This window comes from Protopterus annectens, chromosome 12.part0 (assembly GCF_019279795.1).
Source record: "Protopterus annectens isolate FY-2018-M chromosome 12.part0, PAN1.0, whole genome shotgun sequence".
Taxonomy (NCBI): Eukaryota; Metazoa; Chordata; order Ceratodontiformes; family Protopteridae; genus Protopterus; species Protopterus annectens.
The window spans coordinates 1,503,887,978-1,503,905,760 of NC_056746.1; the positions used below are offsets into that span (position 1 = coordinate 1,503,887,978).

The following is a 17,783-nucleotide window of genomic DNA, read 5'->3' on the forward strand; positions in this document are numbered from 1 at the left end:
AACAAGCATCTAGGCATATATGCAGTGCTCAACCAAGATTAATCTACAATCCCCAGCTTGGCCTGGCTAAAACTGCCACTGTAACGTATGACAGTATTACCTAGAACAGAATATATAGTACAAGGCATTACTACACTATAGCAGCTGAATGTCTGCAAACTATAAGGAATTACATTACATCCCAGTTTAAGCATATAGTAAGCAGTTAAATTAGTTTGCTATTAGTTGGGAATACAGCTGATAAAGCGCAGTATCTTCCTTGAAAACAGTGATAGTTACACAACAGTTTCAATAATATGAGGTAAATGTTCAATAAAGTCACAATAAAAACAAACAAAAAAAGAATAATAAACCATCTTAAAACAGTAATGCATAAGCAGAGTTCAGTTTGATACCAAAACTAGGTGTTGAGCATAACCTTTTAAATATACACACTTGTAAATGGTGGCATATCTTACTGCTTATAACAAATAATTAGCACATATTCTGAGAATCCTTGGATCTCTACAAAGAAAAAAATACATGATGGCAGCAGAGATACATTAACATCAAACTTTTACTCTTTTTGCTTTTTTAACAGCTGCTTAAGAAGTGGGACTACTCTTGCACTGTACTGGAAAATGCATCTCTCTGTTAAGTTGTAACAGCACTCTCTCTTCACTAAAAAGATCTCAGAAGTGAGAAGCATCTCTGTTAGACAGCATAGCTCTGGAAAAGTGCATTTTTTTCAAATGCCTTTACTGAATTTTCACATGTGGCATAGGCAAATCTACATTCACATAAAAGCAATTGGATGGAATAAGTTCTTACTGGTGTCAACTTCCCAATGTAAATGCAACAGCAAATAGGACAAATACATGTAGTATATTAAGGTGCTCAAGACTGAAAAACTGAAGCAGGCAGCAAGGAGACAAGAACTAGGGATTATGAGGGAAAATGGATGGGTAGGGATTGCTTGGCCACTTGGTTAGGACTAAGAGAATCGGACGAGGAAAGAACCAATTTAATATGGACAGCTGAAAATACAATGGAGGAACATACGCGAGTGGAAGCAGACTGAAGCAGAAGTAAAGTAGTGTAGGCTGGAGTGAGAAGGCAGGTTAGGTGTTCAGATTGCAAGGCAGGGGTTGGAATTAGGAAGCTTTGGAGAGGAAATGGATGTCTGGTGTGATGGTGAATATGGAGCTTCAGGGGACAGTCAGAGTTAGAGCAGTGAGACGGCTAGTGTGGAGAGGATGGGCAGAGAGGGACTAGCAGGTAGGTGACAAGTGAAGGGTGGTAGACAGGACTACGTGGGAAAGGAATTAAAACAAAGAAGGACTTCAGAGAAAAAAGGCAGAGAAGAGGAGCAATTAGGGAATGTACGGCTTGGTCAGAGGTAGCTGAGAGTGGCAAGTATAGGAAAAACTGGAAGAAGACAGAAAAGACAACTGGAATGCGTGGCAAGCATATGGGGGGACAGTGGTGGCAGACAGGATTGGAAGCAGCCAAGAAGAGTAGTGAAACTTGCTGATGAGGTGGGTGGAGTAGATAAAGTCTTACAGGTAGAGGTATGAAGGGAAAAAGGGGATATGAGACTAGAGTTAGGTAGGCAGGAGGCAGTACTGAGCAAGCAAAAGGAGGGAAGAGGGGAAATCTGGAAGGTGGAGATGTAGATAGAAGGGGGGCAAAAAAGGGTTGGCTGGGATTTAGGGTACAGAGGAAGGTGAAAGGAGACAAAGCTATTGCCTAGAAAGAAAAAAGTGGTTCAGGCATTGGAGGACTCCGTTACTAGAACTACCTGGTGGGGAGCTGAGGGGAGAAGAGCAGTCGGATAGTGATGGAAAAGTTCCTGCACTTAACCCATACCAGAAAATGCCAAATACTGGCTAAAACTAATACAAAGTGAAGAGTATATCCAGCTATACTAATACACATGGGAACTAATGACCTGAAGGGAGAGATAGGGGAAGAAGAAAGTACAGTTGTGTACACTTACCATAAATGTAGATGTTAGAGTGTATGCACTGTTGCAGTCATTACATTTGGGTTATTTGCCTGCAGGTAGCCCTCAGCCGGCCTGGATATCAAAGTCTTGGATTTCTGCATCGGATGCTGTCTCTTCTTCCATGACGTTAGGTCATCAGGGGTATAAAACATGCAGCCAACGCCATTACATCCATTTTTCTTGCACCAGATGTCAGGTGCCTCCTCAATGGGAAGCAATTATATAATATGTTACACCTCCATCAAAAGCAAATGTACCAGAAAGCTTAAAACAAGAAGGAAAGGTAGAGGCAAGAGAAGTCAGGGGGCTGGAGGGAGGGTAACCAGGACTGTAACAGTGAATACACTCGAACATCTACATTTATGGCAAGTGTACACAACTGTACTATGTTCTACGTGTTTCACTGTTGCAGTCATTACATTTGGGTTGATTCTCAAAGCTAAGGAAGGGAGGAGGAAGTTAAAGAGCATTAGGACCAGCTATTAAGCCCTGCAAGACTGCAGTGGCAAAACCAGCTCTGGATTTAGAAAAAATGGGCAAGTGATAATGCTTGGTGAAGGTATGTACAGAGCTCAAGGTAGCAGCTTCTAGGATGTCCCTGGTAGGGACACCTCTGAGAAAGGCTGTAGAGGTAGATGCAGCCCTGGTGGAATGTGATCTTATCCCCTGTGGGGTAGGTTTTCCATGGTACTTATAGTAGAAATGAATGCAATGGGCTATCCATTTAGAAATGGTTTGCTTTGAAATGGCATTCCCCTCTGCCCCTGCAGCAAAGCCAACTAGCAGCTGTTCCAGATTTTCTGAGAGGCCTAGTCCTGTCCAAATAAAATCTAAGTTGTCTGTGCACGTCCAAAAAGAGTGCAGTATTCGTTCTCCTTTGTTTTGTGGATTAGGGAAAAAGGTAGGCAAATGAATGGACTGATTTAGGGCCACACTTGACACCACCTTGGGCATAAAGGAAGGATTGGTCCTGAGGGAAACCCTGTCTGTATGGAATATAATGAAGGGCTCCACTGCCATGAGGGCCTGTAATTCAGACACTCTTCTTGCTGAAGTGATGGCTAGAAGGAAGGCGGTTTTCTAAGAAAGGAATTTCAACTCTGCAGTTGCAGCTGGTTCAAATGGAGGGAGAGTGAGCTTTTCCAATACAAAGTTAAGGTCCCAGGCTGGAGTAGGAGCTCGCCTGGGGGGGGGGGGGTCTTAAATTTTTAGCCCCTCCGAGGAATTGCTATAGCTGGGGGTGAGAGAAGTGGGGAGGTTCAGTATTATAATGTGCTGAAATGGCAGAGGCATGAATTTTAATTGACGAGAAGAATAGGCCCTTGTGGAGCATTTCTGTTAAGTACTGAAGAATATAAGGTAAGCTTGGCACCATTGTGCTCATCCCTGGAGTCTGGCTCCAGGACCAGTATCTTTTCCACTTTTCAGCATAGAATTTTCTAGTACTAGGCCTCCTTGCTTCCAGAATGACATCTAGCACCTGCTTACTATGGGATGTTATTGGAGAGCTCAAGGAATTAGCCAAGCTGCAAGGTTCAGGGTTTGAAGCTGTGGGTGCAGAATCTGGCCCGCCTGCTGAAACAGCAGGGAAGGTGCCTGAGGTAGGTGCCATGGCTCTAGCAGTACAATACTGCACAAGAGGGGGTAGCAGTGCTGGCGAGGCCAGTCTGGTGCAATCAGTATTGTCCTTGGTTTGTCCTGTTTGATCTTTAGCAGCACCTTCGAGAGGAGAGGCAGAGGGGGAAAGGCATAAACCGAGAGGCTTTCCCAGGTAAAGGACAGGGCATCCACTTTCCAAGCTTGACTGTGGGAAGTCCTTGTGCAGAATTTGTCCAATTGGTAGTTCTGAGGGGAGGCAAACAGGTCTATCTCTGGAGTCTCCCATTTGTTCCTCAAGAGGTTGAATATTTTTGGTTCCAGTTTTCATTCGTGTGGGTCCATGAGATTTCTGTTTGGGTCATCTGCCAAGTGAATTTAGCTTTCCTGGCAGGAACTGAGCTTGTAGGTGCACTTGGTAGCTCAAGGCTGTGTTCCACAGATCCATGGCTAGTCTGCAGAGAGGGTACGAGTGGGATCCTCCCTGCTTGTTTATGTAACCACATAACTGTGGTGTTGTCTGTCTTTATCAATAATTGTCCTGGAAGGATGTTGTCTATGAAGGCCATTAGGGAATTCTGTACAGCTAACATTTCTTTTTGGTTGATATGCAGGTGCATCTGACTCGGGTTCCATTTGCCCTGAATGTACTGCCCTGCCAAGTGAGCCCCCCATGCATAGTCTGATGCATCTGTTGTTAGGGTTTGAGAGGCAGGGGGGTAGAGTGAAAGGGAGCCCCTTGTTGTGGTAGCAGGTCTCTGTCCACCAAAATAACTCTGTCCTTACACAAGGAATGATAGGAATCATTGATTCCAGGTCCTGAGAATGTTGACACCATAGGCTTTTTAGATACCATTGTAGTTTCCTCATATGCAGTCTTGCATATGGAATTAGTAGAATGCAAGAGGCCATGAACCCCAGGCCTTGCAAAATTTTCCTTGCAGATAGCTGGGTCTTTGTGGCCAGTAGTTTGAAGTAGGTTGTCAAATGCCCTTGTTTATCTGGCGTGAAATAAGCCATCTGGGAAGTTGTGTTCAAGCTTGCTCCCAGGAATACAATCTCTTGGCAGGGCACTAGGTTCATAGGTTCATAGGTTTATACTAGGCTATCTGCCCTAAGGCATTTATAAGCCTAGCCCAAATTATTGTGGCTTACGCCACCCCTTATATGAAAAAATACTGTGCCCATTAGTTTGTTGTGCCTCTGTCCAGCAGTGACCCAGAGATGATTCCCGGGGTAAACCTACGATCTCCCATCCACAGGTCTAGATTTCTCTTGAACAGAGTCAGCGAGGTGCTCTGCCTCACATGGACCGGGATTTTATTCCACAGCATAGGGAGTCTCTGAGTGATAAATCTATCCCTCCAGCACGTCCTATTTATATCCGTGCTAAGGTTTAAGTCGCTTGCTCTAGTGGTTTTGGTGGATTTGGATTTTTGAGGTGGAGCATGTCCATTAATTCGGGTTGGACATGGCCTTGTATGTCAGGCACATGTCACCTCTGAGCAGACGGTATGCGACTGAATAGAGCTGGAGTTTCTTCAATCTGGCAGCATATGACAGATTTTGGAGTCCCTTTATCCTTTTGGTGAGGAACTTTTGGGGTCTCTCCAATTGCTGCAGATGTCGGGTGAGATACATCCCGAATGGGGCATTGTACTCGATCATTGGTCTGATAAGTGAAGAGTACAGGGGAACAATGACCTCACTAGATCTGGATGTGAATCCCTTCATGATCAGGTGGGCAATGTAGAAGGTCTTTCTAACCACTTTAGCAATGTGAGTGTCAAAAGAAAGGCCACTGTCAACCTGGGTCCCCAGGTCCCTGATAACCTCTTCTGTGCTTAGTGGATTGCCACCTATATGGTAGCTTGGGGTTACCTTGTTTTTCCCGAAGGGTATGACTATACATTTTTTGGCGTTTAACTTCAGGCCATGGCTGGTGAGATTTCATTTTGTTTATGGTGTACCCCAGTGAGGTTAGAAGTTTCTTTAGGTATGGGTATATTTGAATATTTCTCTGCCTGCAAAATGCAGGCTAAAGCTAGACACTTTGTGAATACCCTGGGCGCAGTAGATAAGCCAAAGGGAAGTGCAGAGAACCGATAGTGCATGGAGCCTGCCCTGAAGTGTAGGTATTTCCTGCAAGATTCCCTTATTGGAATGTGCAGGTAGGCTTCCTTTAAGTCTAAGGTTGCCAACCAGGCATCTTTGCCTAGCATAGGAAGCAGCTGTTGAAGTGTTAGCATTTTGAATTTTGGGATTATCAAAAAGGTGTTTAGAATAGAGAGGTCCAGGATAGAATGCCAAGCGCTGTCTTTTCTGGATACCAGGAAAAGTCTTGAATAAAAACCTGGTCTCCTTTCTTCTGCTGGGACAGGTTGAATAGCCCTGACATTTAGAAGAGAGAGAGAGAGAACCTGCTGTTGAGCTTCTGCCCACTGATTTGGGGGTAGGCCTGGCCAACCATTTGGGGTTGGTAGTGTGTGGAAGTGGAATTTGTATCCTTGGAAAACTATATTTAAAACCCATTTGTCCTGGGTAATGAGTTCCCAGTTTTTTGCATGCAGGGCAAGCTTTCCCCCTAAGGGAGCAGGCATTTGAGCAGGGCTTGAAAGGGTTAAGGTTAAGTCATTGTGACATTTTTCCGTGGGGGGGTGTCTTACTACTCCCTGCTTTGGAAGTGGGAGAGCCCCACTGCTTAGGCCTGTGCGTAGCCTGATACTGTAACCTAGGTGGTCTGCTGTTCCTGGGTTTGGACTGAGAAGGCCGGGAAGAGACTGGAAAGGTCCAATTCTTTGAAGGCCAATGCCTACTAAATCTGGGAGGCTGTACTTGCAGGAAATCTTTAACAGTCTGCATAGATTTAGTTTTTTTCCTCCATCTTTTTGAGGACTTCTTCTGCTGTGTTGTCAAACAGGCGGTGTTGGTTTAAGGGAGCATCCAGTAATTTAGCTTTGACACTATCTGGCAAGTTTTGCCCCTTAAGCCAAGCATACCTTCTAAGTACAGACCCATTGACAGCAGCCCTGCAAGATGCTTCTAAAGAGTCAAAAATCACATTGCAAAGTATGTTTACCAACTTGTTCAGCAGAATGCATTAAATGCTGTAATTCTTTGTGTTCAGCACAGTCAGATATCAGCATCATTTTCTGTTTAAGTAATCCCATAATATGCTACTGGTAATTTAACATATGAAACTGGCAATTTAAACCCCTAATGGCCAAAGTAGCAGAAGTGTATACCTTCTTACCCAATCTGTCCAGGGCTCTAGCATCTCTATCAGAAGAGGTAGGATTTTTGGCAGCAGTAGCCTTAATGCCCTTTGGTCCTTGGGAAATGGTCTCTGGATCCGCAGTAGGATTCTTGAAGAGAAACTTATGAGAATCAGGTACTCTAATACCAGTCAGGTTTTCTGGGAGCTGGAGGTAAAGTGGCTGGGGACAGGCTTGATTCCAAGAAGGCATCATCTACAATGTCCAGAACAGGAAGGACAGCTAAAGGCCTGAGTTGAGGAAGGAGAAAGAATTTCCTAAACCTCTTTTTGGAGTCAGAGTAATCCTGGCTTAGCTAGCTGAAATGCTCCCTAAGAGTGTGCAAGGTTTCACCAAAAGAAAAATCTTCTGGAGGGGAAGCAGAGGGAATGGAATCCTCTGCATCAGAATCCTCATAGGTAGATAAGGGCAAATCCTGCTAAACAGAAATATAAGAATCCTGATCAGAAGAATAATCCATTCCAGGTCTCTTAGAGGGGGAAGGCTGGCTTCCCCTAATTAAAGTAATAAGGTCTTCAGCCATTCTAAGCATTTGTTTTTTAGGCATATGGGCCTGACCATGCGGATTGGACATCGGATTTCTAGGAGTGAGTCGAGTTTTAGGTCTGGATGAAGAAGATGGCATTGGTTTAAAATGCAAATCTGTAGGCCTGAATACACCCTCAGAAGCCGGTGCTGGCACAGCGACTCCGGACCCATCCAAGGTAGAGACATCCGCAGGTTCCATAGTCGAAGAAGCATCTTGCGGCATACAAATGGGTGTCAGTAGAAGCCTGCGAATCTGAAGTAGCTGGTATCAGGGGCTGCGAAAGCGCCTCACTGAGTACCGGCAAACTGGCGACTAGCTTAACAGAAGCATTGTCGGCAGTTTTGGACCTATGCGGTCTGTGTCTGTCTTTATCCTTACGTTTTTTTCAGAATGTCAGTAGTCATATGGCTTACCGAAGCCATTTCTGGATAGTTATACTGAGTACCAAAATAATTTGCTGCAAAAATAGACCAACAACAAATAGTTCGGGGGTTGAATAAGGCACAAAACTGACAGCGAGGGATGTCAATGTCTGGGCCTAAGCAAGGAATGCAGTACGAATGAAAATATTTGTGAGGTATTTGCTTTCACCAGGTAAGACAATTGTTAACATTTGCTGACATTGGTTAAGAGCAAGAAAAAGGATCCCCAACGGGGTATTTAACTTTTTTTGAAGACTTCGGTTCTGAAACTCGAAAACGAAAATTTCAGGAGTCGGCCGACCGGCATTTGCAAACTGCTTCTGCTTCAGGCACCACGCGGCAAGAATGACTGATGTAATGGCGTCGGCTGCATGTTTTATACCCCTGATGACCTGATGTTATGGAAGAAGAGACAGCATCTGACGCAGGAATCCAAGACTTTGACATTCAGGCCAGTTGAGGGCTACCTGCAGGCAGATAACCCAAATGTAAATGACTGCAACAGTGAAACACGAAGAACATCAGAGGAGAAAATTGAAAGGAAACTTGAGTAGGGCCTAGAACAGTACAGTAGCACTCTTGTATACATTACTAGTACAGTTACAGTAATGAAGGGATCAGGTAGTTTAACTTCTTGCAAACAGTAGTGGGATAAGAAGCAGAGTTTAGGATAATGGGGTATTCCAGGGGTGGCCTGCAAGTGAAAAGAGCTATGCAGCAAGGACAGGCTCCATGTCAAGGGATAGTGTCCCTAAAACAGTGGATGAAAACGCAGACCAGGACAACAATGTCTTTTAAATGTAGTCAGAAGGGGGTAGAGGAGGAGAGAGGTAGGGATAAATAAAGAAGCATTCAATGGGACAGTAGAATAACACTATAAATGAGGGAAGGGGAACCAGGAACATAACATAAATAAAAAAAAATAATGCCAGTAGGAGGAAAATGGGAGCAGGCCAATCGGTTACATGCGATTTCACAAACACAAAGAAACCAAAGCCAGTCTGACGAAACCTACTGAGACAAAAGTTGAGATTGCCTTTTTCTCCCTTGTTGCACAACCTTGGAGTTGGTATATATAATTCTGGGGAGTGCATGTAGGCTTGCCCCCACCCCCCCCCAAAATTGTTTCAATGTTCGGTAAAGGTGGTTTCGGTAAACTGTTTTTGGTTTATTTGCATTCATCTGACATGAATCTTAGGAAATTATGTCAGAGTAAGTACTGCAGCTAGTTTATGGCATCTTCCCTCCCAGAATACTACAGCCAAGGACATCCACCAGTGTTATAGCTAGTTTTGTTCAGCTTTCCTCCAGGAGTTACTGCATCTCACAACTTTGACTAGGGAAGTGACCTTAAGAGTTTTTTTTTTTTAAATCCCAACTGTTTTAGCTTTTGCTATTCAGACTAGAAATTTATTCCACTTGTCTCCCACTCCACTCTGTGAAAAAGTATATCACAATGTCTAGAATGAACTGTGTTCCCTTAATCTGGTAGTCATGTCCCCTCCTACATTTTGTCTGTTTCTCGTCCAGACTAATCTCACCACAAATCCCCTTTAATGCTTACGTATTCATTACCATGTCCCCCCTCCCTTTTTTATTTCTAGAGAAGACAGTTCAAGCTAAAGCTTTCTTCATTTCTTCTCCACGTGTTTTTCCCCATCTGTCTGCTAAGTATTAAGGCTCCCCCATCGGAGTTAAGTTCATTCATTCATTCCCTAGTGCTGAGAAGATCCTAGATCTACTAGGATGAGAGGTGTCTGGAGATGCCATCATGCCATCATTCAGGCAGACATTGGAAAGCTTGTGCTCTCATGGCATCTTGGCAATGATAGCACTTGTATAAGTTCCTACCTCCACCCCCTTGGTGGGTGGGTGGTCATAGGGACTCATTACCAGCATCATTGTCAGGACTCAAATCTCTCCACCAGTGAGTGAATGCCTCCTCCATTAAACTAGCTAATGATGGCTATCGGTTCCGGAATAATCTACTCCGTATCCTCTCAGCTACACTGCTCAAATCAAATCTATATAAATATAAATCAGATGGAAGGAAAAACACAACACTACAAATCAATACCAGACCATATCAGGAGCATCAACAAAAAGATACATGAGCTTCATACTCTGATCTCACAATATCTCCCAAATATAATCAGTTTGACAGAAACATGGCTAAAACCAATTACCAAGGATACAGAGATCCTACCACCTGGATACAGTATCCTTCGGCAAGATAGACCAATGAAGAAAGGTGGAGGCATTGCTCTACTTTATAAAAATACACTATCCATAGCTAAAACTGAGTTGAATTTACCCCCTCTGGACAAGGCAGAATTACTCTTAACTAGGCACAAAATAGGTAACAACAAAACTATCAACTTAGTTACAGGCCATATTCCCCCAGGCAAATAATATCCCCATCATGGAAAATCTACTACAATGGCTATCACAAACCTTGCCACAAGAAACTATTTTATTAGGGGACTTTAATACTGACTGGCTCACATGCTCTTCCCAGGCTCCCACTAATCATATCAACCTACTTAGCTTCTCTCAACTAATCAAAGAACCCATTAGAGTCGACAAAAATAGTAAAAGAGAATCACTTTTAGACTGGATTCTCCTAAACAAAATCCCTTTCTCATATTTAGGAGGTACCATTCCTGACTCACAAAGTGACCATCAAACTACCTTCCTACTCAAATGTAACTCCCACCACCCCCAAACCCCTATACTCCAAACAATAAGAAACAAAAAGCACTTCAACTTACCAAACTTCTTACAAGATCTACAGCTCTACAACTGGTCGCAACTGTATTATCTACCCCTAGACGAATCTATCAAACACTTCAACTCTACCTTCCTAGAGATACTAAACAGGCATGCCCCTCCAAGAACTACCAGAATTAAATCTAAAACAGTTCCATGGTTATCCGGAACAGTGCCTGGACAGCCTGGAGGTCCAACAAAACCCAACAACACAGCAAGCATACCAACAGATAAGAAATCTAACTAAGAAACTAGTAATGCAAGATAAAAGAAATTACTTTATCACCCATCAAACCCAACATTCAAACAATCCAAAAAAATTCTGGGCAGGCTTAAATAGAAAAACCACTACCCCACCCCCAACAACAGGCTTAACAAAAGAAAACATAGCTGAATCATTTAACTCATTCTTTACTGAGACTGTACTTGCCCTTGCCCAAAACCAAACCTATACATATACTACTAGTGCCCCCCCAAACCTAACAGCCCCACATTTAAGCTACAACCCACCTCAACCTCCTATATAAGCAAACTACTATCCCAACTAAAACCAACAACACTAGCAGCAGATTCCCTCCCCAAAGAATTCTTAAAACTTGCAGCAAATGAAATAGCTAAACCAGTCTCAATCCTAATAAACCGATCCATTTCAGAAGGTTCAGTACCCTTGATCTGGAAAACTGCCTATATCATACCCCTACACAAAGCGGGAAATTCTTATGACATATCTAACTGCAGACCAATAGCAATATTATCCCCACTTGCTCAAATATTAGAAAAATGTATTCACCATCAATTAATGACACATCTTATTGATCAAGAGCTCATATCTCTTACACAACATGGGTTTCGGCCAGGACACAGCACAACCACCGCCCTGCTAGCATTCATAGATACCATTAATCACAACAGGAATAATGTAAGCTTTCTTCAGCCCTCTTCCTAGACCTATCAAAGGCCAGGACATAGCACAACCACCGCCCTGCTAGCATTCATAGATACCATTAATCACAACAGGAATAATGGTAATCTTTCTTCAGCCCTCTTCCTAGACCTATCAAAGGCATTTGACATGGTCAACCATGAAAAATTAATCTCCCATCTTGTAAGCCTAGGCTTAGATAACTCATCAGTCTCCTGGTTTAAAAATTACCTCAACAATAGACAACAGGCAGTGCTATGGAATAATAACTTGTCTCCACTCTTACCTATAACACTCTGAGTACCTCAGGGATCTATACTGGGCCCCTTGCTGTTCTCAATTTTTACAAATCTCCACTCAGTTGCAAAAGGTTCAAGCCTTATACAATACGCAGATGATTCAACTATAATATGTAACGCCCCTACTTTACCAGACCTCTACAAAAAGACCCAGGATAACTTTCACTCAGTGGAAACATGGCTCACTGAGAATGGCTTGATACTCAACCCCCCAAAAAACAAGTTCCTGCTATTTCCTCCCTCAACTACTACTGCCACCACCTGCACCTTTACTAACCAGTCTAATAACGGTACTCCCATATCACCAGAAGCCCAGACAAAACTACTAGGTATTACTATTGACAATAAGCTCAAATTTGATGCACACATCAATCTGGCCATTAAAAATACTAACAAAAAGCTAGGTAGCCTCTACAAACAAAGCATTCCTGACCCATAATGCTAGAACTACAATTGCATGTACACACCTTCTCTCAACACTACTGTACGCCTCACCCATCCTGATTAACTTATCCAAAACAGAAATCAATAAAATGACAACCTGCTACAATCAGATAGCCAAATTTGCTAACAACAGCTCCTACAGAACACATCACTGCCTAAACCTAAAGCACTTGGGTTGGATGGAACTACCTAACGTACTTATTTATAATCAGCTGGTTACTGCTCACAAGATACTCCATCAACAAAATATATGACCCTCACTAACTAACATTGTCCAACAATATTCCTGTCCTAGGCAACTCCGCTCAACTGACAAATTACAGTTAGCTGTTACTAGATTCAACAACCATGCTGGAGACTCCCTTTACTCTTCTTATGTGGCCAAAATCTGGAATTCCCTGCCTACATCCTTATCCCTGATTACCTCACTACCTACATTTAAAAAAGCTATCTACAACTACCTCAGCAACAAATGGTTATGTCCCTGTTCAACTCCAGACTAATGCCGGATCCACTCCAGTACTATTGTAACCATTGTTCTAAACTAGAGTCCTATCTGTTACTTGCATATAAACGTATACTACATCAAAGGTATGATAACATACATATAACAGTGTTAGTATGAACAATGCAAAACTGTTTATGACTGTTGTAAACTGTATCTGTCTGTAGTTTATACCTATAAGTGTCTGTAGTTTATACCTATAAGTGTCAATGACTAGATACCCTAATGGATCTAGATGAAATATGTACCCAAGTTTGTCTGTATGTTCTGTAAAAATTTTCTCTTTGGAGCTTTTCTCCCCGGGCCTCCACTGAAAATGGACATATATCTAGCTGGACTATCCCGGTTAACAAATGTAAAATAAATAAATAAATAAATCTCACAAGGAAATTCAGGATGTTAATAAGACTTACCAGTGACTTAGTTTCCCACTACTACAATGGTTCCACTTTTTTTTGTTAATCCTTAGCCAGAATTCTAAGCATTACTAATTCGAGCACCAAAGGGAAGTTGGCTAGGCTAAAAATGCCCCACAAAAGCAGCTTGCTAGTACTTACAAATGAACCTATTACTCTTTGGTAAAGCCATTGACTGATAACTCAAAACTACAACTACATACAATTAAAATGAGATTAGACAGAACCATAAAGCATAGAGGATACCAATGTGCTTTTGCATTATTATACTTACCATACCAATAATAAATTAAAGCTTGCTTACTTGTATATCTGCAAATGCCTTCTCTTGTCTTTCCTGCAAGTCCTTAAGGGCTTTCACCTTTGATTCTAGAAGTGATACAGTTGCTTTTAGCTTATCCTGTGGATATTAACAAAGAAAAAAAATTGTGTGGGAAGAGGTAGCTGGGGAATTGTTGTGGCTGTGCATGTATAGGCCCTAGGGCCGATAGCCTAGTACCAACCTATGAACACAGGAAATCACACACATTAAACAGTGCACTTGTAAAAATAATGCATACATTCTAGAACTTGTAAATACAATATGGCATCTTATTCTGTGATAACTACCATCAGATACACACAGGTACCATATGCTGCATTTTTATATGAACAAGAATGTAAGCATGCATATCCACTATACTTTAGATGAACAACATGCCATCCTTAATTGTGACAAAAAACAGTGCTTTCTCAGTGCTGCTCAACATTAAGAACTGTATGTAGTAATAAGAAAAAATAAACACAGAAGGGAAAATTAACACAGCTGAAGCACAGCTCTAAACAAAAAATGCAGATTCTGTCAGAATGCAAACAAAAAAAATGCAGATTGTCATAATGCAATCAGAGAGAACAGATAACAATTCTGTCACATAGCCTATCCAGCCTTAGATCTGTGCTCTGTTATCATATGCAATTCTATCACTTAGAAGCATCAAGAAATTAGCTTCCTTATTTAAATAACATGACAACCGTGACAGATTATGACTGCTGTTAATTCCTTACCATTAAACCAGATCTTAGCAGCACTTAGGGATGCTTAACAAGCCCACCCCCCAATTAGAGCACTGCACTGGCAATTCTAATAAGGCACTGAAAATAGAGCCTTCCACTGCAGATTCCATCTATAGGTTCATAGGTAGGTACTAGGCTATTGGCCCAAGGGCCTACGTAAGCCAAGCCAGCAAGGTTCCATAGCTTGCGCCACCCAAGATTTATTTTCCTGTGCCACTATCCAGCAGAGACACAGTAGTGATCCCCGGGGTGTATTTCCTATTTCCCATCCACTCATCAAGATTTTTCTTGAAGAGTGCTAATGAAGAACTTTGCTTGATATAGATGGGTAGCTTGTTCCAGAGTATAGGAAGTCTCTGGGACAGGAATCTTTCTCTCCAGCATGTCCTGTTTATTGTGGTGACAAGGTTTAGGTCCCTAGAGCGTGTAGCTCGGAGGGATTGGGATTTCTTTAGGTGTAGCATGTCCAACAGCTCTGGGTTTGACATAGCTTTATATGTTAGGCAGAGATCACCTGAGTGTAGGCGATATGCTAGGGAGTAAAGCTGGAGTTTTTTGAGGCAGTCAGTGTAGGGCATTTGTTTGAGCCCAGTAATGCTTTTTGTGAGGTACTTCTGTGGCCTTTCCAGCTGCTGCAGATGTCTTGTGATGTACATTCCAAAAGGGGCGTTGTACACTATAATGGGTCTAATGAGTGACGAGTAGAGGGGAACAATGACCTCTTTTTTCCTGGATGAGAACCCTTTTATGATGAGGTGTGCCACGTAGAAGGACTTCCTGGCTACTGTGGCGATGTGACTATGAAAGGAGAGACTACTGTCCACATGGGTCCCAAGGTCTCTTATCACGCATTTGGTGTTAAGTAGAATGCTGCCTATGTGGTAGTTCATGGGTACAGAGTTTTTACCAAAGGGGATGACACTGCACTTTTTGGCATTGAGCTTGAGGCCATGACTCTGACACCAGGCATCTGTCGCAGTGAGGCCCTTCTGTAGGATGGCCACATCATTTGGGGATTTGACTACGGCTCTTAGTTTGCAGTCATCTGCGAACTTCATTAGCCAGAGGCCTTCTGTGTTAGCCTGTACTTCAGAGAAGTAGATACCAAACAGGAGAGGTCCCAGGACAGAACCCTCTGGTACTCCACTTGTCACTACTTTGAGGTCAGATTTGGAGTCACATCTACTCCTGCCTCTGACTTTGTAATACTGTTACTATCTGATCTTAAAACTACCTTTTCTAAACTAGTGAATGTAAACCTGGCATGTGCATGTTACCCTCTTTATCAAAATCATGTTTTTTTATTCTAATGCCATCTTCATCACTGAATTAATCAGTGACACAAAAAGTTTCTGGGATGCATATCAGAAATTGATAAAAACCTTTGTTACTACATGAACATGATTTGATAGATTTCACACGGTGCTTGGTTCTTCAGCTTGGTTCTTAGGTGTGGTACCTACCTTTCAACTTACTTGATGAAGAATTCTGGACAAAGTATACAGGACAAAGGCTCAAAATAGAAACAATTTTTTAATAGTTCTCCAGTTCACTTAAAAGTTAAAAGAAAAACAGGTTTTGCATCAACTTAAATTTTCTAAACATTATGTATAAAACTGTTATGTCTGGCATTACTGAGCGACTGATCCTTGGTGATTTACCAGAAAAATCTAAATTTTTATGGTGGAAAGGGTAAAAAAAGCAAGAGGCAAAATCAGGGTTGTTCTACAAAATTCTGGACACTTGAACAGATCTGTTGAGGTGCATAATCTGCATGTCTTCCCTGTCACCAAATGCAGTTTTGCTGGGTGCTTCTATTTCTTCCTCAAAGACATGCCATAGGCGAAATGGCGAGTTTCCAAACTGCATATAACTGTTTCTGCCATGTGCAAGCAAGTCTGTGCATGCCTTACATCCTGAGACAGACTGGAATTCTGTCTGGCCTGAGCTCATTGTCTAATGGGATAGTAAATGTAATACCTTCTGAACTAATCAGTGCACACATACATACATTTTATTTATTTATTTGACATTTGTTGACCGGGCTTGTTCGACTGAGCAGTTGCCCTTTTTCAGCGGAGGCCCAGGGAGAAAAGCTCCACAACACAATTAAAAAACATATATGGAAACAGTACAATATGCCAAATCAAGTAGCTATTAAGAGTAATACATCACATTATACACACTTACACAAAGCAGTAAGGGCATGAGCAGGTAATTCCAAGGTTAGGGTATTCATATTAAGATTGTCATCAGTGCACAAAAGTAATATTCCTTGCATATTGTTTTATGAGCTAAGTTTGGTGTAGATATTAATTATAGTGGCTTTATAGCCAACAGGATGCGGGTAGTTGGTTACCTTGACAAGCTACTAAAGTTAGTAGGAGAAAAGTCGGTGATTGCCATGTGATAATAGAGGGTAGGTAATTAGGGGAGGAAAGGAAAAGGAGGGACAGGGAGGAGTGAGGTAGGAAATGGAAGAAGAGGGGATAGCGATCAAGTGAGGCGATAATGACATATCCTGGTGCTGAGAAAGAAGTTTTTGAGAGCTTTCCTGAATTCAAGGGTATGGGTGATGTTCCTAAGGGGCATGGGTAGTTTGTTCCAAGATAGAGCAGGGGAATAGCTATAGAGTTTCTGTCCAAAAGATTTTTTAGGTTTGTGTATTTGTATGAGACGTTGGTCTGAGCTTCTGAGGGACTGAGGGGGAGTATAGTGGGAAACTCATGAGGAGATGCTAGGGCAGGAGGTGGGGTTTTTCAGGATAGAACTGATGATGGGGAGTTGAGTGAGTAGGGGTTGGTGAGGAAATTCAAGCAAGTTAAGAGTCCTGAGAGCATGGCAGTGGTGAGATTTAGATAATAAATTAGCAGCAAATCATGCAACTTTGTTGTAGGTAGTTTTGAGTTTGCGAAGTAGTGAGGTATGTAAACTGGTTAAGACTTCTGAGCCATAGAGAAGGTTAGGGAGAAGGTAAGCTTGGGCAAGTGAGTTTCTGGAGACAGGTGTGCGGAACCTTTTATTTCTATATAGTAGGCCAACTTTTTGGTGTTTTTTTTTTTTGACACAGTAAAGTACATGGTGGTTGAATTTAAGTTGGTCGTCAATGATTACTCCAATTTTTAGACTTTATACATTTAATTTATTGTTTTTATTAAGGCAAATTATTTTAGGCCTACAACTTCTGACAATACTCATTTAAAATATGAAATAATCAACACCTGTTACGTAGCTGTACTTCATTACACTTTCAACCGAATGTTTAAGGTAATAAGCAACTATCTTTTGTATTTTTAATGAGCAAGGTTTCCTTTCACGTGTTCTTTTTTCAGCCTCATGTTTAGTTTCACCTCTTAATTTCTGAAGTGAGGTTTAAGGCAAAAAACATACTTTATTTTTTTAATTTGGTATCTCAACTAGCTATTTGTGTTTGCCACTAAAGAGCTGTACATTTGTACAGAACTACATGCAGGAGATCACATTTAAAATCCAGAGGTTCAAGTGCCTTTCACTGTTTTTGGTCAACTACTCAATACAAATTGCCACTATTTAATCACTTATTAACA

General features: G+C 42.0%; 1 protein-coding gene across 1 annotated transcript in view; it reads right to left on the reverse strand.

Moving 5' to 3' along the window:
• Positions 1-17,783, reverse strand: part of LOC122817260 (zinc finger imprinted 3-like) — a 327,112-nt gene that overhangs the window by 258,086 nt on the left and 51,243 nt on the right. Inside the window, exon 2 of the mRNA XM_044090476.1 lies at positions 13,469-13,564. Coding sequence (XP_043946411.1) covers positions 13,469-13,564 — 96 coding nt within the window. The remainder of the gene's footprint in view (positions 1-13,468; positions 13,565-17,783) is intronic.